Source organism: Peromyscus californicus, unplaced genomic scaffold, assembly GCF_007827085.1.
Source record: "Peromyscus californicus insignis strain IS unplaced genomic scaffold, ASM782708v3 Scaffold_1__1_contigs__length_55948999, whole genome shotgun sequence".
NCBI lineage: Eukaryota > Metazoa > Chordata > Mammalia > Rodentia > Cricetidae > Peromyscus > Peromyscus californicus.
In genome coordinates this window covers 53,896,524-53,924,041 of record NW_026294492.1, presented here as the reverse complement: position 1 = coordinate 53,924,041, position 27,518 = coordinate 53,896,524, and the positions used below count along the sequence as shown (strand labels likewise).

Sequence of the window (27,518 nt, the reverse complement as noted above, 5' to 3'; positions counted from 1 at the left end):
CGAAGCTGAGCGGGCCCACGGGGTGTCAATCACCTGGGCTGTGGCTCCACACCAGGACCCCACGCTTGACAAAATGCACTGGACCATCAGGGGACCCCAAGATCCTTCACAAAACAGAAGTGTGGGCAGACTTCGATGCCTGCTACACACGCAGGCTCAGTTACCCACAAATTTAAAGTCACGTGGAACTGGCCACTCATTTAAGGCCAGCACTCAGGAGGCAGAGGCAGGGGAATCTCTGTGAGTTCGAGGCCAGCCTGTGTTACATAGTGAGACTCTGTCTCAAGAAAGAAAAGGGGGGGGCAGGGAGCTACACAGAGCCAAGTGTGGTGACCCACACCTGTCACCCTGACACTCAGGAGAGAGACAGAAGGAGCAGGGGTTGAAGGTCCCCCTCAGCTGCATACGGAATTGGAGGAAGCCTGAGCTACTGAAAACCTTGTCTCAAAAACAAAACAGTACAAGCCACCCAGAAGAACCATGTAAAAAATGGTAGTGGGTGGCTGGGGGCATCGATCATACACCTGAATCCCAGCACTAGAGAGACTGAGGCAGGAGGATTGACATGAGCCCAGCGCCTCACTGGGGGAACCTAGGCAGGTGCTCTACCCCGGACGCTGTCATAATCCATGTACTTTCAACCTGATTTAGATCACACACAGTTCCCTGACCTCTGTGCTGTGGCCTCCGGGACGTTCGTTCTCTGTGGGACGTTCTGAGCTCTAAAGCACTGTTTAGTCTTCGACCCACACGCTGCGTGCCAAGACCTCCCTGATCTGAGGCAGCCACCCAGGCTAGGAGGCGACCTTACACCACACTGCAAGCCCACTGTTGTTATTTGGAGAGGGGGGTCTCACCGCAAAGCTTGGCCTGTCCTGGAACTCACTATGTAGCCCAGGCTGGCCTCAAACCTACCATGCTTCTGCCTCAGCTTTCTGAGGACTGGGAGACTGTGCCTGGCGCCACCAGGGTGGTGATTCCCATTCGCACCCCAAGGTGGTATGGTGGGGTCAAGGTTCTGTGACAACCCGACCTCACACTCATCTTGGCCCTCACGGTGCATAGGAAGGGCTCAGCACATAAGTCCCTGGCTGGACACTGCAGGGAGCCTGCCCAGGGCTAGCTGCTACACCAGGGCGGGCTAGCTGCTACACCAGGGCGGGCTAGCTGCTACACCAGGGCGGGCTAGCTGCTACACCAGGGCGGGCTAGCTGCTACACCAGGGCGGGCTAGCTGCTACACCAGGGCGGGCTAGCTGCTACACCAGGGCGGGCTAGCTGCTACACCAGGGCGGGCTAGCTGCTACACCAGGGCGGGCTAGCTGCTACACCAGGAAGGGCTAGCTGCTACACCAGGGCGGGCTAGCTGCTACACCAGGAAGGGCTAGCTGCTACACCAGGGCGGGCTAGCTGCTACACCAGGAAGGGCTAGCTGCTACACCAGGGCGGGCTAGCTGCTACACCAGGGTGGGCGGTGAGGAACAGCAGGAGCAGAGTCCCACACCAGAGAGAGGAGAGGACCGGGCCGGGCGGTGGACGCAAACGGGTGAACTTGGCAACAGTCTCAGGCTCTTAGACCCCAGAGCCTGGTTCAGCGGCCACCGACGCCCCCAGACACCGACGCCCCCCGGACACCGACGCCCCCAGACACCGACGCCCCCGGACACCGACGCCCCCCGGACACCGACGCCCCCGGACACCGATGCCCCGACACCGACGCCCCCGACACCGACGCCCCCGACACCGACGCCCCCAGACACCGACGCCCCCGGACACCGACGCCCCCAGACACCGACGCCCCCGGACACCGACGCCCCCAGACACCGACGCCCCCGACACCGACGCCCCGACACCGACGCCCCCGGACACCGACGCCCCCGACACCGACGCCCCCAGACACCGACGCCCCCGGACACCGACGCCCCCAGCATCCCCCAGCAGCAGCGGTGTGCCGCCCACGCACCTTAACGTCATGGCCCCTAAAACTCCCACAGGAAGTTTCTGAAAGTCAGCCGTTGGAACTTTGTGCACCCCAAGATCTAAGCCCGTGCACCCTCTGCCCCGAGAGCAACGCACATCCTTGTCCCAAGGTGTGGGTCCCACGTGCAACGAGACAGCAAACAGGTAGCGCACCACTCCTTTTTAACCGCACCCCAATCCTCCCCGGCTGCACCCACTCATTCCCAACTGCACCCCACTCCTCCCTGGCTGCACCCACCTCCTCCCTGAGGTACCCCACTTCTCCCTGACTGTACCCCACTTCTCCCTGACTGTACCCCACTCCCCTGACTGTACCCCACTCCCCTGACTGTACCCCACTCCCCTGACGACTGTACCCCACTCCGCTGTCACTGCATCCCACGCCTTCTATCTGGCTGCACCCCACTCTTGTCTGACTTCACCCCACTCCTCCCTGGCTGCACCCCACTCTCCCACGACCGCGCTTCAGTCGCCCCTGGCTGCACCCCACTCCTGCTTGGCTGCACTGGCCCTGGGCTCCTCGCCTGGGCACCCCGACTCTCCCCAGCGCGCCCAGCTCACCTGCCTCCAGCCGGTGTCTCAGCCGCGTCTCAGCCGCACGCGCCGCGGGGCCTGGAGAGGGCTCCTCCACGGGGCGGGGCCTCGGGGATGAGGGCGGGGCCTCTGTAACATCACGACCAATCAGAAGCCAGGACGGCGGAGGCTGGGGCCGGAGGCGGAGCCTTAGGCCGGCAACCTGGTAGGCTCAGCCTCGGGGAGCGGGGCGGGGCTTCAGGCGTGAGCGGGCGGGGATTACGCGGGAGTGGCATCCTCACGAGCCATTCGCGGGCTGGAGGGCGGGGCCACGCTGCCTAAGATTGGCAGGCGTGGTGCAGTGGGCGTGGCCTCTCTGAGGCGGGGCTGCGGGGCGTCGGGCCCGTGTTTTGTTTTGGTTTTTCTGAGCGTATTTTATTGGTGTGCATTCGCTGGGAAGTGTGATGGTTTCGTTATGACGTTTTCACGCACGAGTATCACATGTCGTGGCAATGCTCGCCCCCGCTGCCCATCACTTCGGCAGTCCTTTAGAAGAACGTCCCTGTGTGTACCGAACCAAAGGCGAGCAGAGAACGACGCCCAGCAAGGGAGAGCCAGGGGCGGCAAGCGCGATGTGGTCTTTGAGGAACGGGTTCGAATCCCGAGCGGGGGCCCAGGTTAGGGTGGAACTATTAATAATTTTTAATTTGCTTCTTTGTTTATTTATCACTTCTGTACTCCCCCATATTTATCTCTATTTTTTCTATTTCTCTATATAGTAGTGGGTCTTGGGGGGTGTTTTTGCAGTACTGAGACTGGGTTATGCCCTCAGCCATCTTTTTTTATTTTGAGAAAGGGTCACACTACACTGCCCAGGCTGGCCTTGAACTCACTGTGTAGCCGAGGCTGACTTTGAACCTCCTGTGTGCTGGGGTGGACCCATGCCCCAGCCCGTGGGCGGGTCTGCGATCTCCACGAGCTCCCCTGGTGACCTTGGAGACATCTGGGGTGTCCCCGCAGGTAGCCGTCTTCCCGGAGAGACACCGAACGGGGACCCCTCGGAGGGTGACCTCAGGATTCCTCCGGATGACATTGTGATCACCAGCTGCAGTGTGTCCCCTGAGTTCCCTGGGTCCCCGTCATCCCAGCGACCGTGCCCACACACACCTGCGCACGCGTCGTGCCCACACACACCTGCGCACGCGTCGTGCACAGAAAGCCCGGACCTTCCCATCCCTCTTCCCTCCCAGCCTGGCGTCCCCACCCCGGCTGTCCCCAGACCCGGCCCCTCCACAGGAACCACTGTGGAAACAGGAGTCACCTGTCCGTGGCGCACCAGGTGATGTGGGAACAACACATCCTTCAAAGAGTTTAGGTACAGAGTTGGGCTTGATGGCCTCACCTAAGGTCCCAGCGCGTGGGAGAATGAGGCAGGGGGATTGCCCCGAGTTTGAAGTCAGGTTGGGCTACATAGTGCGTTTGAAGCCCCTGAAACAGGCTACATGACACCCTGTTTGAAAAACTAACTAATGCTGGAGAGACGGCTCAGCAGTTTTGAGCACTGGCTGCTCTTCCAGATGGACCGGGTTCAAGTCCCAGTACCCACAGGACAGCTCACAACTGTCTGTAACTCTAGTTCCAGGGGACCCAACGCCCTTACACAGACGTGCATGCACATAAAGTATAAATAAATAAATAAATAAATAAATAAATAAATAAATAAATAAATAAATAAATAAATAAATAAATGGATAGATAAATAAATAAAACTACTAAGAGGGGCCAGAGAAACGGCTCAATCCCCACTGCTCACAGGATGGAAGGCAAGAACCGACTGTCATAAGCTGTCCTCTGACCTCCACACACGTGCTGGAGCATGCGTGCATGGTCGTGCACGTGCGCACGCGCACACACGCATAAATTTTCTAAAATGTAATTTACAAAAATTACACATTTTTAGCTTGCGACTCCAAGTAGACCCAGGAGGCTGGACTGCGCCCAGCTGCCGCCAGAGGGCGCCCGAGAGCTGCCTCCGTGGACACACCCACTCCCCCCCCCCCCCCCCCCCCCCCCCCCCCCCCCCCGGCCCTGACTTCCCAGGCGCCCCAGACAGTAACGTCGCCAGGGTTTACTCTATTTTGCTTTTATTTTTTCCAAAATTATATGTCCTTTATGTGTGCATGTTTTTCCTTTGTGAGTGTGTACGCGCGTGTGTGTGCATGTGTGTGAGTGTGCGTGAGTGCGTGCGTGCGTGTGTGTGCATGTGTGTGCGTGAGTGCTTGTGTGTGTGCGTGTATACCGGGTTGTAGAGGCCTGTGGAGGCGAGAAAAGAGCGCCTTGAGACTGGGTGCTGGGAATGGAACCCCAGTCCTTAAGAAAAGCAGCCAGTAGTTGGGCGGTGGTGGCACAACCTTTAATCCCAGCACTCGGAGGCAGAGGCAGGAGGATCTCTGTGAGTTCGAGGCCAGCCTGGGCTACAGAGTGAGATCCAGGACAGCCAAGGACACAGAGAAACCCTGTCTCGAAAACAAAAGCAACAAACATTATGCGGACCAGCGAGACAGCTCAGGGCACGGAGGCACTCGCGGCTAAGCTTGAGGACTGGAGTTCGAGTCTCAGGACCCACAGGTTGGAAGGGGAACACAGACGCCTGTAAGCTGTGCTCCGACCTCCACACACATGTGCACACACATGATAAATGAATAAAGAGATAAGTAAATGTTTAAACAAATCGTCGTGAATGCCAGGATGATGCACACCTGTCCTCCTAGTGGTCAGGAAACTGAGGCAGCAGGATTGCTGTGAGTTCCAGGCCAGTTTGAGCAGCAAACTATACCGTGAACTATAGTTTTTTTGTGAGACAGGGTCTCTCACATGAACCACAGGCTGGACTGCGGGACTGGAGGGACTGCTGGCCTGTCTACCTACAGCGTGTGCGCGCCTGCATACATGACCGTGTGTGTGTGAGTGTGAGTGTGTGTGAGTGTGTGTGAGTGTGTACATCACGCCTCTTATGCGGAACTGAGGGTGGCACCCAGGGCTTCATGAATGCCTGTCAGAGACCAACCTATTGAGGCACCGCCAAACTTCACATGTGACATGGAAGAAAAATACATCCATTTATTCCAGTTACGAGCATGGCGTCTTTGGCCTCAGACCCCCTGGACAGTGCTCCACCCTGACCACGCCCCCAGCCCCTCACTGGGGGATTCTAGGTGGGGCTCCACCCTGACCACGCCCCCAGCCCCTCACTGGGGAGTCTAGGCGGGGCTCCACCCTGACCACACCCCCAAGCCCTCACTGGGGGATTCTAGGCGGGGCTCCACCCTGACCACGCCCCCAGCCCCTCACTGGGGATTCTAGGCGGGGCTCCGCCCTGACCACGCCCCCAGCCCCTTACTGGGGATTCTAGGCGGGGCTCCACCCTGACCACGCCCCCCAGCCCCTCACTGGGGATTCTAGGCGGGGCTCCACACCCTGAGCACGCCCCCCAGCCCCTCACTGGGGATTCTAGGCGGGGCTCCGCCCTGACCACCGACCCCCAGTCCTCACTGGGGATTCTAGGTGGGGCTCCACCCTGACCACCCACACCCCAGCCCCCTCACTGGGGGTTCTGGGCGGGGGCTCCACCCTGACTCACGCCCCAACCCCTCACTGGGGGGATTCTGGGCGGGCCTCCACCCTGACCACGCCCCCAGCCCCTCACTGGGGGATTCTGGGCGGGGCTCCACCCTGACCACGCCCCAACCCCTCACTGGGGGGATTCTGGGCGGGCCTCCACCCTGACCACGCCCCCAGCCCCTCACTGAGGGATTCTAGGTGGGGCTCCACCCTGACCACACCCCCAGCCCCTCACTGGGGGTTCTGGGCGGGGCTCCACCCTGACCACGCCCCCTAGCCCCTCACTGGGGGTTCTGGGCGGGGCTCCACCCTGACCACGCCCCCAGCCCCTCACTGGGGAATTTTGGGCGGGGTTCCACCCCTGACCACGCTGCAGCCTCTTCTTTTCCTCTGTTTTAATTTTTGTTGTGTTGTTCGGAGGGGTTGTTGTTATGTATATGTGCTTTTGTGAGTGTGTAAGCACACATGGGTGTGCACATGGCAGAGGCCAGTGGAGGTTGTGAGTGTCCTCCCTTTTCATTTTCTGTCTATTTCTTGAGACGCGTCTCTCCCTGAACCTGGGAGATAGAGCCTCGTGATTTCTATCCTAGGCTGCAAAGCAGAGTGTGATTCTCCCGTGGCTGGAGTTTCAGGAAGCCTGACTTGTTTGTATGTGTGTGTGTGTGTGTGTTTTGTTTTTTGTTTTGTTTTTTTGAGTTTTTTTGTTTTTTATTATTTATTTATTTATGTTTATTTTTCGAGACAGGGTTTCTCCGCGTAGCTTTGGAGCATTTCCTGGATCTCGCTCTGTAGCCCAGGCTGGCCTCGAACTCCAGAGATCCGCCTGCCTCTGCCTGTCAGTGCTGGGATTAAAGGCGTGCGCCAACCACCCAGCAAAATGACTTGTTAAAGGGGTGCTTGGAATTGACCTCAGATCCTCTGCAAGAGCAGTCACCTTCCCAGCCACTGCGTTTCCCCTCGGCCCCTGTCTGTCATGTTGGATTTCTGGCTTTGTGCCTCCCTGTGTGGCCTCCTGGGATTCGAGGCCGGAGTGACCACACTCAGTTGTACAAGCTGGCAGAAGATGGAGGACTCTGAGAAGGCGGGCGCCTTGCCTGTGAGTGCTGTGTGTGGTGTGACTGGTCAGCACCGGGTAGACTGTGGGCCTGTTACACAGAGGATGACTGAGCTCTCCCGATCTGTCCTTTAAATGGCAGAGGGGAGGCTGGGCAGGAAAGATGGAGAAGGGTTGGGTGAGAAGCTGAGCCACCGGGACCTGATCCAGGGAGGCAGGCAAGGCCCAGTCCAGGCTCAGGGCAATGGACTCGGCTCTCACTGGCTCAGTATGCTTGTTTGTGCCCTTGGGTGTGTCCCATCCATTACATCGCCCCTCTCCTCCATGTCCACCCCCCATCCCCAGCCCTCACCCTCGGTAGGCAGCTCCTCGCCCCACGGAAGCCATGCAGCACAGGGGAGGCAGGATCCACATGTTTATTGCAGGAAGACAAGGTCTACAGAGAACGGTACACAGACCCCACACAGGGCGGGGCTCCCACATGCGGGGGGCAGGGGTGGGTCACAGCAAGCGAGGCCTGGCGGGGGTCCCCAGCACCAGAGATGCCTGGGCAGGTCGGCCAGCAGCCAGGGTGGGCTCCCGCCTCCCCTGCCACCCAGCCTGGTACTCCCAGGATGGGCAAGGCTGGCAAGAGAGGCCTGGGGTGGCCCAGAGATTGTGCTATCAGGGTGTGTCCCTGAGAAAGGGCTGTGACCCCCTGTCCAGCCAGGAGCCGCTCCCGGGGCTAGGGAGCAGGAGACGGCTGTGGGGGCCCTGGACTGGCTGGAGGTCGGGGCTCAGCTACGCTCAGACGCAGGCTTCCGGCTGCAGCTCTCCCTGTGCTCAGGACACAGAGGGACCACACTGAGGTTGGCCCACCTGGACACCTGGATGCAGCTGTCTTTCTGCCTCTGTCTGTCTCTGGCCCTCTGTCTCTTTATCTCTGTCTCCTGCTGTCTCTCACACACATACACAGGACAGAGGAGCCAGCTGGCCCCGGCCCCAGCCTGTCCTGCAGCCCCTGTGAGGTAAAGACCGCGTGTGCTGAAGCCTCGGTGCTGGCACCCATCACTTGTTCCGCAGCATTAGCTGACTGATACAGTCTGAGCCACAAGCCAGCTTGCCACAGCCTGGAACAGGACCCAGTGCTCCTCAGACAGGCCGAACAGACAGGTTTACAGATAAATGGTCACCCACTCCTGAAAACACAGATCCACACACATACCAAGATGTCTAGGTACCCTCCACAGCCACACACAAGCCACTACGCAGCCAAACACACACCCGTCCACACACACAAAGTCACACGACACAAGAGTCTGCAGTCACCCTCGTGTGGGTGGGACACGACCCAGGAGCCACTCAGGTCTCCCGGACAGTCTCGCAGATACCACAGAGGCTCCGTGACTCGGGGCACACGGGGGACAGTCTCTGGGGCACATATAACCAGTGAAGGGCCCAGGTTCTGCCGGGGGCAGCAGGCACTGCCCCCCCCCGCTCCCACACAGGGGCTTCACTGATGGACTCTCAGCTGGACACCCTGTCTTCAGCGCCCCAAACCCCCACTTGGGGTCACCGTTGAGGCACTGCTGTGCCAACGTCTGTCTCCGTAGAAGGCCGGTGTCCAGATGGGCAGTGTCCAGGCAGCCACCCCACACTCCAGGCTCGGGTCCCCATGTGCCTCCCCCGAGGACAGTCCTGGGCTTGTGCTGTGGGGTGTCTGTCATTCCAGGGGTGGCGCTCGGGGCTGGCAGGGCATCGCTGCAGGCCCTGTGTTTATTGCCTGGTGGCCTGAGGCCCAGCCCGTGGGCCCATCCACCCTGGTGTGCAGACAGGAGAAGAGGACCCTGGACCCAGGGAAGGACTCAGGTCAGGGGTCACGGGGAAGGGACAGGACCAGATGAAAGAATAAGAGGGGGGCGTGAAGGAGGTCACAGTGATCAATGTGGGGGGCGGGCAGGGTGTGGACCTGGCTGGGAACACCCCGGGGAAAGGGACAGAGATGAAGAGGAGAGACAGCCTCTCTGGTCCTGGCCGGAACAGCAGGTCCTTAGCCGGGTCCCTGTTTTCAGATCCTCAGGGATCAGTGTGTGGTTGTGGGGAGCAGAGAGAAGAGGGGGGCAGAGAGAGGGGGAGGGAGGTATCAGCAAGGGTTGATAGCCGTGGAGGGGTGAAGGTGCTGGAGTGGAGCGCAGCCCTACTGTGGGCTGGCAGGGCGGGAGGAGAGGTGGAGGAAGGGGCAGAGGAGGGAGGGAGGAGGGAGGGGAGGAGCAGGAGGAGGAGGGAGGAGCAGGAGGAGGGAGAGGAGGAGCAGGAGGAGAAGGAGGAGGGAGGGGAGGAGCAGGAGGAGAAGGAGGAGGGAGGGGAGGAGCAGGAGGAGAAGGAGGAGGGAGGGGAGGAGCAGGAGGAGAAGGAGGAGGGGGGGGAGGAGCAGGAGGAGGAGGGAGGAGAAGGAGGAACAGGAGGATGGAGGGGAGGGGCAGGAGGAGGGAGGAGGAGGGAGGAGAAGGAGGAGCAAGGAGCAGGAGGATGGAGGGGAGGGAGAGGAGGAGCAGAAGGAGGAGGGAGGGGAGGAGCAGGAGGAGGGAGGGGAGGAGTAGGAGGAGGGGAGGGGAGGAGCAGGAGGAGGGAGGGGAGGAGCAGGAGGAGGAAGGAGGAGGAAGAGGAAGGGGAGAATGGGGAGATGGGAGAGAAGGAGCAAGAGGAGGAGGGAGGGTCCGTTAAGAGGGGAGAGGAGGGAGGGGAGCAGGGGCCCCGCAGGCCCTGGCCGGCTGTGGCGGGCTCACATGAGCGCACACTTGCCCTTGATGCGGTCGGCCCGCTTCTGCTTGCTGGAGCGCTTGCCGTCCACGCTGAGGCTGACGCTGCGGCGCGTCTCGAGCGTCAGCAGCTCCTGGAACAGCTCCTTCACGTTGTAGTTCATCTTGGCCGAGGTCTCCATGAAGGCGCACTTCCACTCCTGCGCCACGGCCTGCGCCTCGCGGGTGTGCACCTCCCGCTGCGTCTCGTCGCACTTGTTCCCCACCAGCATGATGGGGATGTCCTCCACGCTGCCCTTGATCTGCACGATCAGCTTGTAGATGGGGCTCAGCTCGTCCAGCGACTGCTTGCTGGTCACCGAGAACACCAGGATGAAGGCGTGACCCTTGGAGATGGACAGCCGCTGCATGGCCGGGAACTGGTGGCTGCCGGTTGTGTCCGTGATCTGCAGTGTGCATACACTCTTGTCACAGCTGATCACCTGCCTGTACGTGTCCTCTATGGTGGGGATGTAGGTGTCACGAAACGTCCCCTTGACAAAGCGGAGCACCAGCGAGCTCTTGCCCACGCCGCCTGCGCCAAACACGACCACGCGGTAGTCATTGCTCTGTTCTGGCATCTTCTCCGAAGCCGGCTGGGCGCGTGGGGCCGGCTGCTAGAACCCCAGACCGACCCTGTTGGAGAAGGGACAGGGACATGTGTCAAGCCACCTGGGCCCAGGACAGCTCCCTGTCCCAGCGGTCAGGACGCAGGAGGCACTTTCCCTCCTCCGTCCCACCCAAGTGTGTTCCAGGTGGCCCTCGCTGCCGCCAGGCTGACTCTGCAGCCGAGCTCTCCAGGCGGGCTCCCTGCCAACACCTCAGCTTGTTCTCCCTGGCAGAAGTAAGGCCCCGAGTTCCCAAGGGGACTCTGAGCTGGAGAAGGTGCTGATGAGGCCAGGTAACAAAGATGCACAGATCAGCTCGGCCCAGGCTCAGGGTCCCACCCAGCCGCCGCTCCACACCAGTGCAAGCGCCTCATACCCTGAGCCTCGCCTTCTTCCCGCCCCATCCTTATGTGTGAGAGACCCTGTCTCAAAAACCTCAAGGTGGGGTGCCGGAGAGATAGTTCAGAGGTTAGCGCACCAGCTGCTCTTGCAGAGAACCCAGCTTCAATTCCCAGCACCCACACTGCGGCTCACAACCCTGTGTGCCTCCAGTTCTGGGGACCCGATGCCCCCTTCTGGCCTCTGCGGGTACTGCACACACACGATGCACAGACACATAAACACAGAAGGAAAAAATACAGTGAAAAGAATCTCATTGTGAAAATTGTGGTGATACATTGTGTACCCTATTTAAATTTTTTAAATCAGGTGTGATAGTACACAACTGTAATACCAGAACTGGAGAGACGGGAGCAGGCAGATAGTGAATTCTGGGTCACTCTGGGCTACCGAATGAGACTCTATCTAAAAAACCAACGTAACAAATCTAAGGTCATTGTGGCAGCACACACCTTTAGACCAAGTGCTGAGATTAAAGATGTGTGTCACCACTGCCCAGCTTTAATCCCAGCACTGGGAGGCAGAGGCAGGTGGATCTCTGTGAGTTCGAGGCCAGCCTGGTCTACAGAGTGAGTTCCAGGACAGCTAGGGCTGCACAGAGAAACCCTGTCTCAAAAAACAAAAACAACTAAGAAAGTAAGCAAACCCACATCAGAACAGGAAAAACTACCACGACCACCAACAAAAAAAACAAAAGCACATTGGGAGACTCGGCACTAGATGTCACGAAGACTGGCATCGGGCCTGGCCTGGGGACCTGCTTCATTAAACGGCTCCTCTGCCTCGTGACTGGGGGACATCTAGGAATCGGATGTGTAAATCCTGACACTGAGTCCCTGGAAGCGGGGACATGGGGACTCACAGCCCAGGCTGAGCGGAGAAAGCCGTGGGGCTAAGTGGGGCTTCCTGTTCCATAGGCCTGTGCCTTGGCTCCCTGCTCAGGCCACTGTGTGCTCAATGGCACTAGCCCCAGGGATTCCTCGGGGTTTCTCTCCTGTCCTTGCTCAGAGAGGTTCATGGGTCTCACAGGGTCACACAGCATGGAGACTCCTGAAGTACTGGAGGTGGGTGAAGAAGGACGTGGAGGGGAGAATGCTGAAGGTCTGTGCCCACGGCTGCTGTCCCCATGGCTGCTGTCCCCCACCAAGAGTCCTTTTCCTTTCCCCCCTTCAAGTGGTTCTCCTCAGTGTGTGTGTACATGTGGGGAAGGCTCCGGGGCAGCTCCAGAGTCAGACCCGGAGAGTGTGATACCGAAGAAGTGACTGTGTCCTCGGGAGCCTGTCCAGGCACAGCCCACAGGGACGGGGGACCAGGAGTACGGTTAAGGGACAGTGCCTCGGGCCCAGCCTCTGATGAGCCCCCCAAAGTCATGATGAGCCAGGGTTCCGGAGCTGAGGACAAGTGTCCTCCGTGGGGTCTGAAGGCACATTCAAGATTGTCAAAGGCGCTGGATATGTTGGGACAGAATAAAAGGGAAATACAACCAGAGTCAACCCTGGTGACACACCCCGAAAACTTCTCAAGCTGGAGATAAACTTGAATGGTATCTGGATTCTACACAGGGTACTGCTTGGCCTGGGGAGGGGCTGGGGGGCCATGGCCTGGGGAGGAGCTGGGGGGCCATGGCCTGGGGAGGAGCTGGGGGGCCATGGCGTGTGGAGGAGCTGGGGGGCCATGGCCTGGGGAGGAGCTGGGGGGCCATGGCCTGGGGAGGAGCTGGGGGGCCATGGCCTGGGGAGGAGCTGGGGGGCCATGGCCTGGGGAGGAGCTGGGGGGCCATGGCGTGTGGAGGAGCTGGGGGGCCATGGCCTGGGGAGGAGCTGGGGGGCCATGGCCTGGGGAGGAGATGGGGGGCCATGGCCTGGGGAGGAGCGGGGGGGCCATGGCCTGGGGCTGCCCCCAGCCCAGCTAACTTCACGTGACTCTTGATGGGACACTTGAGTGGTGGACACCCTGTGACTCCATGCCCACCGGCCTGAGGGGATCTCAGGTGGCAAATGGAGGTGGGGTCTGCACCTTCCTGGTGGTGGGCACTGAGGGATCCAGCGCCTGGTAGGGATGTCCACCAGAGGGGTGCTGAGGTCTGGGCTCCCCGACAAGGAGGGTCCTGTGCAATCCAGGTCTCACTCCTTTGGGGACGGGGAGAGGGCCCTGAACTTGCAGTGGGAAGAGCTATGCTCAAGGTCATGCGATCTAGGAGGTGGCCTGTCTCAGAGGGACTTAAAGCTGGGCCCTGCTCAGCTGCTGGGCCCTAGGGGCTCTGAGGTGCTCGGCCACCCTGTCTGAGTCACCCCAAGCCTGGGCCAGCCTGGTCAAAACTCCCTGTCCACAGGTCAGCACAGAACTGGGCCCTGGGACCCTGACGCCACCCCAAGTGCAAGAGGCCAGGGGAGGGTCTGGGGGCGGGGACGCCGACTAATGGGAGTGGCTGACCTAGGGGCTGCAGCCTGGTGACGGAGTGATGGAGAACCGCAGCTTTAGGGACTCAAGTGGGGGCTCCTTGGGAGTCGGGAGGGGGCTGAGCAGACAGCAGGAGCCCTGGGGAGGGCTTGGCCGCCAGGGCGCAGGGCTCTTTGGGTGGTGATGAGGGACTCAGGCCTCAGCGGGCAGTTCGCAGAGGGCGCGGATGAGGGTCAAGGCTCGGAGGGGTCCGGGGTGAAGCTCTGCGTGGCCAGGCAGGGGTGGGGCGGCCGGGAACTGTCCATGGTGGCCGCTGGATGCCCGGGGACACAGGGGGCCGGCGCGGTGGCCCGGGAGGGTGGGGCCGGAACAAAGGGATCATGGTGGCCTGGGGACCCCTCCCCACCCTCGGTGGCCGCGGCCGCCCCGCCGCCTACCTGGGCCGCTGTGGTCCCCGCCGCTGCGCTGCCGTCCGCGCCGCCGCAGTCCCGATGTCCCCGCCCCAGCCGCGCTCCGCCCCGCCCGCCCCGCCCGCGGGGACCCGGGCCCGGGCCGATGCAGCCCAAGGTCACCGCCAAGCCCGCCCTGGTGTCCATCAGCCGCGGGGGGCGAGCCGAGCGCTGGGCATCGGACATCCACACCCACCCGCACCACGTGGCCGCCTGCACCCCAGGGGACGCGGGTGGGTGACAGGGCCCGCCATGTGCGGTCCTGCAGCCACGGTGGACGACGGTCGTGGTCACCCCGAACTGCAAAAAGGGAGAGCTGGGGATGTGGGGGGGGGGAATGCAAGGTCCAGGTCAGATCAGCGAGGGGCAGAGGAGGGTGATGGAGAGGGTGTGAGTTGAGGACACAGATCTGCACGAAAAAAGATGTCAGCCAGACTGGGGAGGCGGATGGCTGAGTTTAAAGGCAGTCTGGGCTACAGAGTAGAGACCCCTGTGGGGGAAGGAAGAAAAGGAGAAGGGGAGAGAGAGAGACAGAGACAGAGAGAGAGACAAAGAGACAGAGAGAGACAAAGAGACAGAGAGACAGAGAGAGAGACAAAGAGACAGAGAGAGACAGAGACAGAGAGACAGACAGAGAGAGACAAAGAGACAGAGAGAGAGACAAAGAGACAGAGAGAGACAAAGAGACAGAGAGAGAGACAAAGAGACAGAGAGAGAGACAAAGAGACAGACAGACAGACAGAGAGACAGAGAGACAAAGAGACAGAGAGAGACAAAGAGACAGAGAGAGACAAAGAACAGAGAGAGAGACAAAGAGACAGAGAGAGAGACAAAGAGACAGAGAGACAGAGAGAGAGAGACAAAGAGACAGAGAGAGAGACAAAGAGACAGAGAGAGACAAAGAGACAGAGAGAGACAAAGAGACAGAGAGAGAGACAAAGAGACAGAGAGAGAGACAAAGAGACAGAGAGACAGAGAGAGAGAGACAAAGAGACAGAGAGAGAGACAAAGAGACAGAGAGAGAGAGACAAAGAGACAGAGAGAGACAGAGGCAGAGAGACACAGAGAGAGAGAGAATAAAAAAGCAAAATCGCACGAAGCAACCCGTTGTTGGGATTGTAGCTGACAGGGTAGAGTGCTCGCTTGCTCGGCCGCCCTGGGATCTGTTCCCAGCACCACAGAGGCCCAGTGTGCGCCAGCCAGTCACCCCAGCTCTGGAGGCTTAGGCAGGAGGACCAGGAGCCCAAAGTCCGCCTCAGCCACATCCTTTCCGGGAAATGTGAGACCCTGCCTCAGACAGGGAGAAGAAAAGAGAAAAAGCCAACCCCATTCTTCTGGTGTCTGCTTCAGGGTAGAGCGCTTGCCCAGCATGCCCAGGGTCTGGCTCCACTACGTGCTCCCAGACTTGGGCCAGCGAGAGGGCTCAGGCGGTAAAGGTGCTTGCGGCCGAGCCTGTTGGCCCGAGTTGGATCCCTGGGACCCACTTGGTGGATGGAGAGAGCCAACTCCCAAAATTGTTCTCTGACCTCCACACACAGAGAAATCAATAAATAAAATGTAATTTAAAACTTGTTTTAAAGCCGGGTGGTGGTGGTACACGCCTTTAATCCCAGCACTCAGAGGCTGAGGCAGGAGGATCTCTGTGAGTTCGAGGCCAGCTTGGTCTACAGAGTGAGTTCCAGGACAGCCAGGGCTGCACAGAGACACCCTGTCTGAAAAACCAAAAACAAAACAACAAAAAAAGTTTGCATAAATTTCTGTCTCTGTTCCCTAAAACCTGACCTGCCCGAACGCATGACCCTGACTTGTTTTGGGGAACACCCAACACCCCCCAACCCTCTCTAATAGCCTCAGGCACATGGTGACCGCTGGTTTAGTTTGTTTTTTAATTTTTCTGCACCCCTTACCGCTCCATTGTCTTCTGTAAACTGCTTTGAAACTACTCATGATTTTACTCCTTAAAAGGGCCTCAAGAGGAGCAGGAGAGATGGCTCAGTGGCTAGAGCACTGGCTGCTCTTCCAGAGGACCTGGGTTCAATTCCCAGCATCCACATGGCCAGTCACAACTGTCTCATAACTCCAGTTCCAGGGGACCAGACACCCTCACACAGACATACACACAGGCAAAACACCAATGCACATAAAATAAATAAGTTTCTTTTTAAAAAAGGAAGGGTCTTAAGAAATAGACTCAGGCCGGGCGGTGGTGGCGCACGCCTTTAATCCCAGCACTCGGGAGGCAGAGGCAAAGTGGATCTCTGTGAGTTCGAGGCCAGCCTGGTCTACAGAGGGAGATCCAGGACAGGCACCAAAACTACACAGAGAAGAAAAAGAATAAGGAGGAGGAGAAGGAGAAGGAGGAGGAGGAGAAGAAGAAGAAGAAGAAGAAGAAAAAATAGACTCGGGTCTGCTCTCTCTAGCCTGACTTAGGAGGCAGTCGTGGCCAGCTCTCTGGTGCACCCCAATAAAAACCAAGCTTGCTTTAAGAAAACAATATTTTTTTCTTTTTGTGACAGGGTCTCGTTATGTAGCCCAGGCTGGTCTGGAGCTCACAGAGATCTGCCTGCCTCTGCCTCCAGTCACTGGGATTAAAGTTGTGCACCACGGTGTCCCACTTAGCCCAGCTTAAGGCTGGCCTCTGCTGGTCTCAGCCCCCTGGACTCACCTCCTCCTTCCCTGCTCAGTTCTGACATGGCTCCTTCCTCCTGGGTCGCAGCCCAGTGTCGTGGTTTGGTGTTCAAGGGTCTCCGAGGCCCGGTCCTCCTCTTCCTGTTTGTGTCCCAACCATCCTGGGATGCCTGGAGCTCTCACCCCAAGAAGTCACCTCCTTCCTACCCCGGCCCTGAGGGGGAGGTCCCTCAGGAAGCGTCTCAGTTCCCCCACCCTGGCTCCAGGGATGGAGACAGCCTAGTGGGAAGTGAGAAGTCTGTTCTGGAGGACCCCGTCCCACAGAAGCACCCCCAGCCAGTACTGCCCTCAGCCCTCAGAGTAGCTGGGAACAAACCACGGAGTGGCCTCCTTTCTCAGGTGCTGAGCACAGGGAAGAGGGAGGCTTGGGGCTAGCAGCCAAGCTTCCTGTCTGTGACAGTCACCTGGGTTCCCTGAGAGACTGGCCGGTGGGCTCTAAGCCCAGCTCTGGCCAGTTCCCGGGCTCCTTCAGGCACTGGCCCAGGCTGAGTCACACGGCGGAGCCTCCTGTCCACACACTGGTGCTATTTATAGACGCCGGGCCTGGCTCTGGGCATCAGGAGCCACTGGAGACGGCCTCGGTTCCTGCCTCCTTCCTGCAGCAGCGCCTCTGGGTGGCTGGCTGGGGTGTGGGGGGCACCGCGCTCTGCCCCACCTTGCTGAGCTGGCCAGGGCAGATACGTGGGCACCGGAACTCAGGAGCCCCGGGGGCTGGCCAGCCCTCACTACACACCCACCACTTCTTTGGAGAGCCCCGCTCTGCCCCAGCCACAGAAGAGGGTGCAGGAAAGGCCTGGGGAGATGGCTCAGCGCTTGAAGTGTTTGCAAACACAGGACCTGAGCCTGGACCTTCAGAACCCATACTGAAAGATAGCAGAGTGGCTCAATCCTGCTACGGCAGCACAGGGGAGGCTGAGACAGGAGGATTCCTGTGGTGTGCTGATCGGGTGGTCTAGATAAATATGCTCCACCACACTGACACTGTCTCAAAAATCAAGGTGAGGAAGCGGTGTGGCTCAATGGTTAGCGCACCGGCTGCTCTCACAAAGGACCTAGGTTCGGTTCCCAGCACCTACATGGCAGCTCACAACCATCTGTGACTCCAGTTCCAGGGGACTCGACGCCCCCTTCAGGCCTCTGCAGGCACTGCGTACACACAAAGAAAACCCCAGAATACATGAGCGGGCATCCTGGAGCCCAATATTTTGCTGTTCTTTGTGTGAGACACATCTCACCATGCAGCCCTGATCAGCCTGGACTCTATGGAGACCAGAGATGATGCAGTTTCCTGGTCTCCTTGGGAACTAGGGACACACATGGTGCACGGGGCACACATGGCTGCAAAACAGCCATCCACCAGAATAAAATAAATAAAGAATAGTTCCAATCTTCCCTGTTTGTTTATTATTTGAGACAGCACTCACTTTGTAACTCTGGCTGGCCTGGAACTCAAAGATAGCCACTAGCCTCTGCCTCCGGAGTGCTGGGATTAGCCATGGCCATCATGCCCAGCTTAAAAACTATTTTATTAGGATGGGCAGTGGTGGCGCACGCCTTTAATCCCAGCACTCCGGAGGCAGAGCAGGCGGATCTCTGAGTTCGAGACCAGCCTGATCTACAGAGTGAGATCCAGGACAGTCTGGGACACAGAGAAACCCTGTCTAAACAAACAAACAAGCAAAAAATAGAAACAAACAAACAAAAAACCCCCAAACCCTATTTTATTACATGGTGGGAGGCGGTGAGCACACACCAGTGCTCACACGTGTGCCATGGAGATCAGGACAACCTGCAGGAGTCAGGTCTGTCACTGCTGGGGTCGACAGTCACACTCCAGTCTGTCGGGCTTGGTGGCAAGCCCCTCCCCCACTGACTTTTCTTTCTTCTGTGGGGACACTGCCTGATGACACTGACCTGTCATGTCATTTCTCTCAGCGGGGTGATGGGGGCGACCTCCAGGTGTGACCCTCCCCTGGAGGAGTCACTTTGTCATCGGAGACACGTGTAATTGCCCCAAATTGGGAGCTCCTAGCTCAGGGCAGGCAGAGTCCGGAGATACCCAGGAGGCCAGGGATACCCCACGGAGAAAGCCCCGCCCCGTGGGGGAACGCCCGGCTGAGGGGCTCCCTTGGGCAGGTGGGATGTAGGGCAAGGACCGTCCCGGCCCTCCGCAGCGGCGTCAGAGGCGGGCTGCCAGGAGCTGGCTGTGCCCAATCCCGCCTGCTGCACTAATAACTTGTGTTACAGGAACACAAACACGCTCCGCGAGAAGCTGACATGCTGTTATTACAGAGGAGCGGGGGAAGCGGGGCCACCCGCCCCACCCTCTCTCCTCCCATCCCGCTGGGTCCCGGCTGTGTGTCCCCACAGGAGGCGGTTTGTGGAGGTGGCCTGGGCCCTGCAGCATCCCACTCCGTGCCCATTCATGACAGTGGCACATGTACTCAGCATGGCCCAGGGTCTCCTGGGGCTAGGGGTAGGGACTGTCACCTCAACTGGAACTCTGTGAGAAACACACAGGGCACGTTCTGGCTTCTGTGCCCCTCACCCAGCCCAGGCCCCTCCCACGTGGTTACCGTGGCCAGCGGTGGCCACGGCAGTGCCATCTCTGCTCATTCCTGAGTGGTCAGAGCAGAGGCACCAGCCCGCAGGGGTCCTGGAGATGCCCGGCCTGCTTCTTTGTGCAATCCGAGATGCGACTGTTTTCTTGTCACAGGAGGGAGAAGCCACTGACAGCAGCCCCTGAGTGTGATCTGCCTTGGTCCCAGCCCACAGCAGGGGGAGCCTGAAGGGCTCCGGTGGCAGGGCCAGGCGAGGGCCTAGGCCCGCTTCTTCGGCCACTCCACACCTGGCCAGGCCCCAGTTAAGCTCTGAGGGATGGCCGGGTGGTTTGGGAAAAGGGAGCCAGGCAGGCTTGAGGACTGGCGGCAGGGGTCTCCTGGGTCTAGGGTCCCGAAATCACTGTGCTGAGACCCACCCCCAGGACGGTGCTACCTGGACCCGAGGATCTGTGGGGGAGGCAGTAGCTCCGGGTTGCCAGTGAGCTGGTGCGGGGAGTGACTCGGAGGGCTGATGAGGGGGGCCCAGGTCCACGGTGGCAGGCACACAGGCTTGCTGGTGTGCCCAGGGGCAGAGCAGCTGGTACTGGGAGGAAAGGGTGCCACTTCACACAGCCATGGGGGAGCTGCAGACTCCCTGCCGGGACGGCCAGACACGGACCAGGCCCCTCCTATCTTGGCCAAGTCTTTCGTCACCTGAGTCTCTACCTGTGGGGGCGTGGCGGCTCCGTGGGGCCCACCTGGGCTGGAGGGAAGCTGTACAACACTGAGCTGCCCCATGGGTGCTGAGTGGAGGGCGGGAGAGGCGCACAGGAGGGCCGGGTGGCACTGTGGGCACATCCCCACGCCTGCAGGGCCAGGGTTCAACCTCACGGGCTCAACCGTCCGTCCTCAGTGAAGAACCCCTAGAAAAGGCAGGGCTTCGAGCAGTGGCAGGGCAGGTCGGCCCTCACTGGAGGCGCTGGGCCCCATGTGTCCCCAAGTCTGGAAGTGTTATGTGAGCCCTGGCTTATTACAGCAGAGGTGGCCCAGGCATTGGGGCTCCGGGGACTCTGCCCAAGGCCCGGGTGTCCCCAAGGCCCTGTCTCTTTGTACCTTGTATCTTCCGAGTAGGAGCCAGGTAGGGGGCCACCTCGGACGGGTCATTTTGGTCACCTGGCCAGTGACGGGGCACTAGGTGTGACATCCAGCCATCACAGGGACAGCGTTGAGGTGACGCCTGGTAGACAGAGGCAAGGTCAAGGGCGGGGATGAGCCATGCCAGCCTTATGTCCCCAGAGGAAGAGTCCTCACTCAGGTCGTCCCAAGATGCCGGTGTTGTCATGGCAACAGGCACCATGGTTGCTAGGAGCTGAGTCCCGCCTGCATTCTAGGAGTCTCCCCTGTCAGGATGTGGCCCTCACCTGGTGATCCCCTGGAGACCCCAGTGGTGAGGACACAACTCAAAAAAATAACCACCAAGCCACTGCCCACGTCCCACTCACCCTTAGGAGACCACGCTTGGCCCTGGAGTCGGTCCCCAACACTCTGGAGACTGAGACAGAGCAAGGAAACAAGAGGGACTTCCCGAGGGCCAGGCAAGCAGACTCCGGGCTGGTACACAACTGGCCTGTCCCCTGGGAAGGACAGCCCCTTGCTCACCAAGTGTCACATGTCACGCTGGAGCATCTGGAGAAACTCGGGTTGACAATGGTGGGCAGGGCCTTGGCTACACGGAGAACATGGAGGGAACATGGGGGGGCTGCAGCGGCTACCCACAAACCAGCTCCCTCAAAACCCACCCCCACTCTCCATTCTTGGTGGCTCAGCAGTGTCAGCAGGGCTAGGAGGGTGACGGGATATGAGGTGACATGGCCACACAGCTTTGATAAAGAACTTTAAGACTTTTTTTAAAAGCAGTATCAGTGGCGCCAGGCGCGGGTGGAGGGCGGGAGGCCCTGTGTGTGGACTGTGGCCCTGGAGCGTGGCCTGTGTCCTGCAAGGACTCACGGCTCGGGCGGGCAGCGGGGTGACACGGCGGGCCAGCGGCCCTCACCACTTGAGGAAGACCATGCCGGCCAGGACGGCGTAGCCCAGCACCAGGAACAGCACCTTGAGCAGCGGCTCGCTCCTCTCCTCCAGCTCCTTGGCCAGGATCTCCAGGAAGGTGACGAACAGGAAGGTGCCGCCGGCCAGGCCCTGCAGCAGCGCCGAGGCCACGCTGCTGGCCACGCTGCGGGCGCTCTCGATGCCCAGGCCCAGCCCGATGCCCACGGGGATCATGGCGCTCACGGTCACCGCCAGCTTGGCCGCGTCCTTCAGGGGCACCGCACTGCGGGCCATGCTGATGCCCAGGGCCACGGCCACCAGCGTCTCGTGGACAGCCACACCCACGAACAGGCTGACCACGCGCTCGCCCTCCTCCTGCAGCCCCAGCGCCAGGCCCTCGAACACCGAGTGAGCCGACAGCGCCAAGACCAGGCTGAGCAGCCGCAGCGGGCCCGGGCGCCCCAGCTCCCGCAGCCGCAGCCCCGCGCCGTGGGTGTGCGCCGTGGGCTCGGGGTACAGAGCGCGGCCGCGCCCGCCCGCGCCCACGAACGGGCTCTCGTACTCCGAGTCGCTGCCCGCGTCCGAGCCTGCGTTGAAGGTCTCCAGGTCGATGAAGGGCGGCCGCTCCCGGCGGAAGGTCAGGACCAGCTGCTCCACGAACACGGTGAGGAAGAAGCCCACCATCATGAGCGTCTCGGCCAGCGGGTAGTCGGTGCTGATGTGGCCCAGGCTCAGCACCTGCTGCAGCTGCAGGGACAGGGCAGGGTCAGCTGCAGGCCTCCCAGCCCGGGCTCAGGAGGCTGAGGCAGGAGGATTGCAACCAGCCTCAAACAGTCAGGTGTGGCCACAGGGCCCAGCCCAGGTCACACCAAGGTTAAAGCCGCGAGGGCTGAGCGTGGCTGAGAGGATCAACTGTGCCTCGCTCGGGTTCCATCCCCAGCACTGCCAGAAACACTTTCTTTTTTTAGAAGAAAAAAAGTGGGGGAGGGGAGCGGTGAGACGGCCCCACATCCTGAGTTCAAATCCGCGGGACCCCACGGTGGGGGGAGGGATTTGACTCCAAGCCTCTGACACCCACGTGCACTGGCGCACACACAATAAATACTTATGAAACAAAAAAACGCCATGCAAGGCTGTCCTCTGGCCTCACGTGGGGGTGCTGCAGCCTAGGGGACGGGGTGCCCCCAAGGATGGATCCCGCCATGAGAGGCAGCATCTCTGAACGGTGCCTGTTTCAAAGGTTGCCTAGAGCCCAGGCCTACCCCGTGAGCTGTCAGGACAGGGACTGGCAAGGCCTGGGGGACGCGAAGCTGGGTGAGGGCTGGGCGTGGCCATGGGAGGACACTGAGCAGCACCACACAGAAAGGAAACCACACGGGACGCAGGCCCCAGCATCGGGCTGGGGTGGAGCTGCAGAGCGAGGCCCTGTCTCCACAGGCACACGCTTCGCTGACGAAGACAGTGGTCACCCGAGCTTGTGGCTCAGACGGGAGAAGCTGGCCCTGCTGGGCCAGGGCCTCACCGAAGGTCCCGAGTAGGAATCCCAGATCCCTCCTGGAGGAGGGCGCCCAGCCCCAGGCCTTCCTGAGCTCACTGCAGCCTTGACAGAGGCCTCCCTGGGCTCCAGGACTGAGGTCCCGTGACTAACGGAGGCCAGGCCCGCCCAGGCTCTTCTGTCGTGACATCCTTCACACGTGCCAAGCCGGCAGCCCTCACTAACCCATGGTCACTGACACAGTTGCCACCTGAAGAAGGTTCTGGTCTTCCCTCATGCTCATGACCCAGACGGCCAGGGGGTGTTCTGACGTCTGTCTGCTGTGTCCCCGAAGCAGAGGACCCCACAAAGCTCCGCCCAGGCGCTTGCCTGGCCCACAGGAAACATGATGCAGGAAGAACGGACACACACAGGCAAAGAGGAATGACTGAACACGGCCCGTGTGCTCTGGAGGGGGACCAGCGTGTCTGACATCACCACCCCCTGGGCTCGCCTGTCTCCCCTGGATTCTGGTGAATCCGGCACAGAGAGGGGAAGAAGCCGACCTAAGGTCACACAGCAATTAGCTTTGTCCTTCCCGTTGCCCTCACACAACCACCGAAATCCACCACAGCCGAGAGACACTCAGCGGGCAAAGTGCTTCGCCACACGAGCGTGAAGACCTGAGCTGTGAGCCTAGAACCCACCTAGAAAACGGGGTGTGACAGCACATGCCTGTAAGCACAGGCTGGGGCAGGGAGCGGAGGCAGGGGGATCCCAGGGGTTCACTGGCCAGACTCCTCGGCCACATCAGGGAGCTTGAAGTTCAGAGACCTTGTCCCAAAAACCCGAGGTGGAGAGCCACTGAGGACGGCCCCCGACATCACCCGCAGGCCGCCAGGTGCACACGCGCGTGCCCCGAGCCCCTGCGCCCCTCCCGCCCGCGTGGCCTCACCTTGTCTCTCACTGCGGGCAGCAGTGCGTTGAAACACGTGGCCAGGAAGACGCCGCCCCCGAAGGTGTTACAGAGGGAGAGAACCTTCTTCGAGCGGTGGGCCTTCTCGAAGTCAGCCTCGATGATCTTCACCGGCAGCAGCGAGCCCAGCAGCATGAAGAAGAACACGCCCACCATGCAGAGGACCTTGGCCACCAGGAGCTTCGTCATGGTGGCCGCCTGGCTCACACCGCTCACCGCAGGGCCAAACCACACATGGAGTCACACACCGGAGCTTCAGGGGCTACCGGCCCCAGCCGCAGGGCTGGGGGCTCATGGCTCTGCCCGGCAGCTGTGAGGACAGGGGCAGCCACGTTAGCCACGTTAGTACGTGGTCACTAACCAGTCAGCCACGCTGGACTCACAGACGTGGACACATGCATTTGTGTAACTGCTGGGAGGTGGTACAGGCACTGACACGCATGTGTTACAGGTGTGAAGATCCAAGACAGAAGGCTGCCTGGGACCTGCTGGCAGCCAGCTTTGACACACCAGTGCACTCCAGGTCCATGAGACCCTGTCTCCAAAACCAGGGTGGAAAGCCGCTGAGGAGGACAACACACACGCACGCATGCACGCACACACACACACACATACACACACACATTCACACACATGCACGCACGCACACACACACATACACACACACATTCACACACAAGCACGCACACACATGCACGCACGCACGCACACACATACACACACACACATGCACGCACGCACACACACACACACACATTCACACACAAGCATGCATGCACACATGTACACACACATGCACACACACACACAAGCATGCATGCACACATGTACACACATGCACACACACACAAGCATGCATGCACACATGTACGTACACACACACACAAGCATGCATGCACACATGTACGTACACACACGCGCACACACATACACAAAAGCATGCATGCATACATGTTCACACACACACACACGCACGCACGCACACACACACGCACTTAGGCAAGGAACATGGAACTGAATACTGTTTATTATCGGCTCCCTGCTGCCAAGTGCTCGGTAACCACCTGGGCTGAGTGGCGTCCACGTCATGCTCAGGTACAGAATGCTCCCATTGGTGCCAGGACACTCTCTGGGGTGGTGCTGCCCTGACAGGGACTCTCAACCGTCACCCCAAGGTTAGGCCTGACGTAACTGTGTCTGCCTCAGCTCACCTCACACCAGCTTGCTTGAGTCTTGAATGCCAGGCCTGTGCCAGCCCCAGGGCCTTTGCACGGACTGCTCCCCTGCTCCAGGACCCCCAAACACGTGCCTTTATATTCTGGAAGTTGGAACAGCCTCCTCTAGACTCCCAACCCACGCTCCCAACTGGTCCCTGGTACCCACCTTGAGGCCTGGTGCAGAGCGGGTGCGAGGTGACGGCTGACTGAGTGGATGTGGTGGCCAAAGTGTAGGGATGTTCTTTCGGGACTCTGTAGATTTCACCCTGCCTCATAAAAGATCAGCACTGTTAGGAGTGACGCTGCTTCCTTCTCACTGCTGACCACACAACCCCCCAGCTCCACCTTCCCAGGTTCCCCCCCCCCCCCGTGAGGGCCTTCCCAGGCTCCCCCCCTCCGTCAGGGCCTTCCCAGGTCCCCCCCCCCCCCCCCCCCCCCCCCCCCGGTCAGGGCCTTCCCAGGTCCCCCTGGCCCAGCCCCGCTCCCCCTGATGCAGTAGGCACCAGAAGCAACTATATATACTGGAGTTGTCCCAGCACTTTGTAGGTGGAGATGGGATCACCAGGACATGCTGTTCAGCCACACTGGCCCAGTCAGTAGCTCTGCATTCAAATAGGAGACCTTAGTATGTAAGTGGAGGCTGGGGAGGTGGCTCAATGGTTAGAGCACAGGCTGCTCCTGCAAAGGACTGGGGTTCGGCTCCCAGCACCCACACCGGCAGCCCACAACCGTCTGCGACTCCAGCTCTGGGGACCCAATGCCACCTTCTGGCCTCAGTAAGTACCAGGCACATATGTGATGCACAGGCATGAATACAAGCAAAACACATATATAGGTAATTTTTTAATTAAAAAGTAAAAATGTTTATATAAGTGAAGAACGATCAAGGAAGACACTGACATTAATGTCTGGACTCCACACATGTGCATTCACAAAACCATCAATTAAAAATTGTGCTGGGTCTGGAGGTATGTACATGACATCTCAGTACAACGGGACGCTGAGGCAGGAGAATTGCCACACGTTTAAGGCCTGGACAACTCAGCATGACCCTATCTCAAAATAAAGCAACAAAACATAAAGTTCAGTTAAAAGTGAGATAAAATAATGAAGCAAAGCTCAAAGGTGCCAGCACCAAGCCTGAGGACCCAGGAAGACCGAGACCCGCGAGGACGAGGGAATGGCCCCCCAAAACATTGTCCTCCGACTTCACACACGCCACCCTCCCCAACAAGTATTGGTCCCAGCACTCGGGAGGCAGAGGAAGGCTGATCTCTGAGTTGCAGGGCAGCCTGGGCTACACAGTGAGGCAATGTCTCCAAAAGAAAAAAATTAAGTGAAAAAAATAATAAAATAGGAGCTGGAGATGGCTCAGCGATTAAGAGCCCCTGCGTTCCAGCCCCAGGGGATCAGACCCCCTCCTGTGGCCACTGTGAGCACTGCACACGGGGGGTAATACCCACAGGCTCACACACACACGGAAAATAATTAAAAGGTGAGCAAGACAAAATGAAGTGAGGCAAGGCTAATTAGACTTTAAAATATTAACAATGAATGAGATGATCAGGTAAATAAACTTCTAAAGATCTGAAAACAAATATACCTCCCTTAAAGCCTCTCCCTTCGCTGCCATGAGCACCAGGCACAGCGCATACAACAGGCGCCCAATAAATGCCTGCTGGGTGTCTGGATGGCCCAGAAGGTCGAGTCGGGTGGACTGTCGGGTGACCTCTACCTGAGGCCGATCGGGGCGGGGTGGGGAACGACAAGCGCGTTCTTTCAATGAGCACTTATTGAGCGCCTACGGTGTGCCCCCGCGCAGCCGCACTCCGGAGCGAGGCCCCCGCGGACAGGCAGGCCGGTCGGCCAGGCCCCTCGGCCCGGCCCAGCCACGCCCCGACCCCTCCTGTACCTCTGCCAGGCCCGGAAGCCTCCAGCCGCTGCCGCCTGCCGCCAACCGCCGCGCGGTTCGGACCCCCGCCGCAGCGGACCAGCCGAGACCCCGGGGGCTGCGGGCCGCTGCCCACGCCCCGCCCACGCCAGCGTCTATTGGACACTGTCAGCGCCACTCGAAAGACCCCAAACGTTATTGGCTTTAGTTGTTGCCAATCATTCTGCAACGCCTACCGGCTCCGGAAAGCAGTTTCCTCCCGCTAAACTGGGTGCAGCTATCAAATGGTTCCGACAGGAAACGTCGACTCCAAGCCATGGTTCCGGAAGGAAGCGTTACTTCCCGGCGCTGTCCAGGGGCTCATGGTGCTGAATGCCTGTGGGTGGAGGCTTGGGAAGAAGCGATTTCCTACAGAGACTGGAACTTTCTTAAAGTCCCTCCTAATGGCAGAAGAAGAAGATACATGCGTCCACCAAATATCTGTTGACGGTAGTTCATAAATTCAAGCTCAAGAGATCTACGGTGTTCTGTAACCACCACAGTTAATAACAAAATAATCACTCTCCCCATATCTGCACCCCAGGAACTGTCTCCTGAAGTGACATGGCATCTGGAGAGAACCTATAGACACCACCCAGTATGGACATCGCCCAGTATGTTTTATGTTTATATCCCTTCCTTCCTTCCTTCCTTTTTACTTTCCAAGACAGGGTTTCTCTGTGTAGTCCTGGTTGTCCTGGAACTCTGTAGACCAGGCTGGCCTCAACTCACAGAGATCTGCCTGCCTCTGCCTCCCGAGTGGCTAATGGCATTTGCCCCCACCCCCTGGCTATTTGGTTTGATTTTATTGGTCTGAGTACTTTGCCTGCATCTATATCTATGCAGC

At 59.4% G+C, this 27,518-nt stretch overlaps 4 protein-coding genes across 7 annotated transcripts in view; 1 reads left to right on the top strand and 3 right to left on the bottom strand.

The window, feature by feature from the left end:
• Nucleotides 1-2,609, bottom strand: part of Gng7 (G protein subunit gamma 7) — a 67,367-nt gene extending 64,758 nt beyond the window's left edge. Inside the window, exon 1 of one of the 2 annotated variants that reach the window (XM_052747120.1) lies at nucleotides 2,541-2,609. The gene's annotated coding sequence lies outside the window, so the exon portion shown is untranslated. Of the gene's footprint in view, nucleotides 1-1,962; nucleotides 2,059-2,540 lie in introns of those variants that run through there. The other variant, XM_052747121.1, reaches the window with a different exon arrangement.
• Nucleotides 2,610-2,820: 211 nt separating this feature from the next.
• On the top strand, nucleotides 2,821-4,146 carry LOC128115934 (uncharacterized). Its single transcript, XM_052747125.1, has 2 exons — nucleotides 2,821-3,169; nucleotides 3,513-4,146. Exons 1-2 carry the CDS (start codon nucleotides 2,968-2,970, stop codon nucleotides 3,833-3,835), a joined length of 525 nt encoding a protein of 174 aa, XP_052603085.1. The 5' UTR covers nucleotides 2,821-2,967; the 3' UTR covers nucleotides 3,836-4,146.
• Nucleotides 4,147-7,567: 3,421 nt separating this feature from the next.
• Diras1 (DIRAS family GTPase 1) lies at nucleotides 7,568-16,884 on the bottom strand. 2 transcript variants are annotated; one of them, XM_052747123.1, is made up of 2 exons: nucleotides 16,466-16,884; nucleotides 7,568-10,580 (listed from the first exon to the last, which is right to left on the bottom strand). In XM_052747123.1, the coding sequence occupies exon 2, from the start codon at nucleotides 10,523-10,525 to the stop codon at nucleotides 9,929-9,931; it is 597 nt and encodes a 198-aa protein (XP_052603083.1). In that variant the 5' UTR covers nucleotides 10,526-10,580; nucleotides 16,466-16,884; the 3' UTR covers nucleotides 7,568-9,928. The 2 variants fall into 2 exon arrangements, with proteins under 2 accessions (XP_052603083.1, XP_052603082.1); XM_052747122.1 differs by lacking the exon at nucleotides 16,466-16,884 and adding an exon at nucleotides 13,789-13,892.
• Nucleotides 16,885-20,905: 4,021 nt separating this feature from the next.
• Slc39a3 (solute carrier family 39 member 3) lies at nucleotides 20,906-26,785 on the bottom strand. 2 transcript variants are annotated; one of them, XM_052747112.1, is made up of 4 exons: nucleotides 26,654-26,785; nucleotides 24,908-25,007; nucleotides 23,504-23,834; nucleotides 20,906-21,821 (listed from the first exon to the last, which is right to left on the bottom strand). In XM_052747112.1, the coding sequence occupies exons 3-4, from the start codon at nucleotides 23,711-23,713 to the stop codon at nucleotides 21,078-21,080; spliced, it is 954 nt and encodes a 317-aa protein (XP_052603072.1). In that variant the 5' UTR covers nucleotides 23,714-23,834; nucleotides 24,908-25,007; nucleotides 26,654-26,785; the 3' UTR covers nucleotides 20,906-21,077. The 2 variants fall into 2 exon arrangements, with proteins under 2 accessions (XP_052603072.1, XP_052603073.1); XM_052747113.1 differs by lacking the exon at nucleotides 26,654-26,785 and adding an exon at nucleotides 26,345-26,608.
• Nucleotides 26,786-27,518: the final 733 nt, after the last annotated feature.

Bases quoted from the DNA above. Each gene is read 5' to 3' on its own strand.
- LOC128115934 (XM_052747125.1), top strand. From the start codon at position 2,968: ATGACGTTTTCACGCACGAGTATCACATGTCGTGGCAATGCTCGCCCC. The intron at 3,170-3,512 runs GTTAGGGTGGAA...GTGTCCCCGCAG, and splicing joins AATCCCGAGCGGGGGCCCAG to GTAGCCGTCTTCCCGGAGAG.
- Diras1 (XM_052747123.1), bottom strand. From the start codon at position 10,525: ATGCCAGAACAGAGCAATGACTACCGCGTGGTCGTGTTTGGCGCAGGC.
- Slc39a3 (XM_052747112.1), bottom strand. From the start codon at position 23,713: ATGACGAAGCTCCTGGTGGCCAAGGTCCTCTGCATGGTGGGCGTGTTC. The intron at 21,822-23,503 runs GTGAGGCCACGC...CTGTCCCTGCAG, and splicing joins TGCCCGCAGTGAGAGACAAG to CTGCAGCAGGTGCTGAGCCT.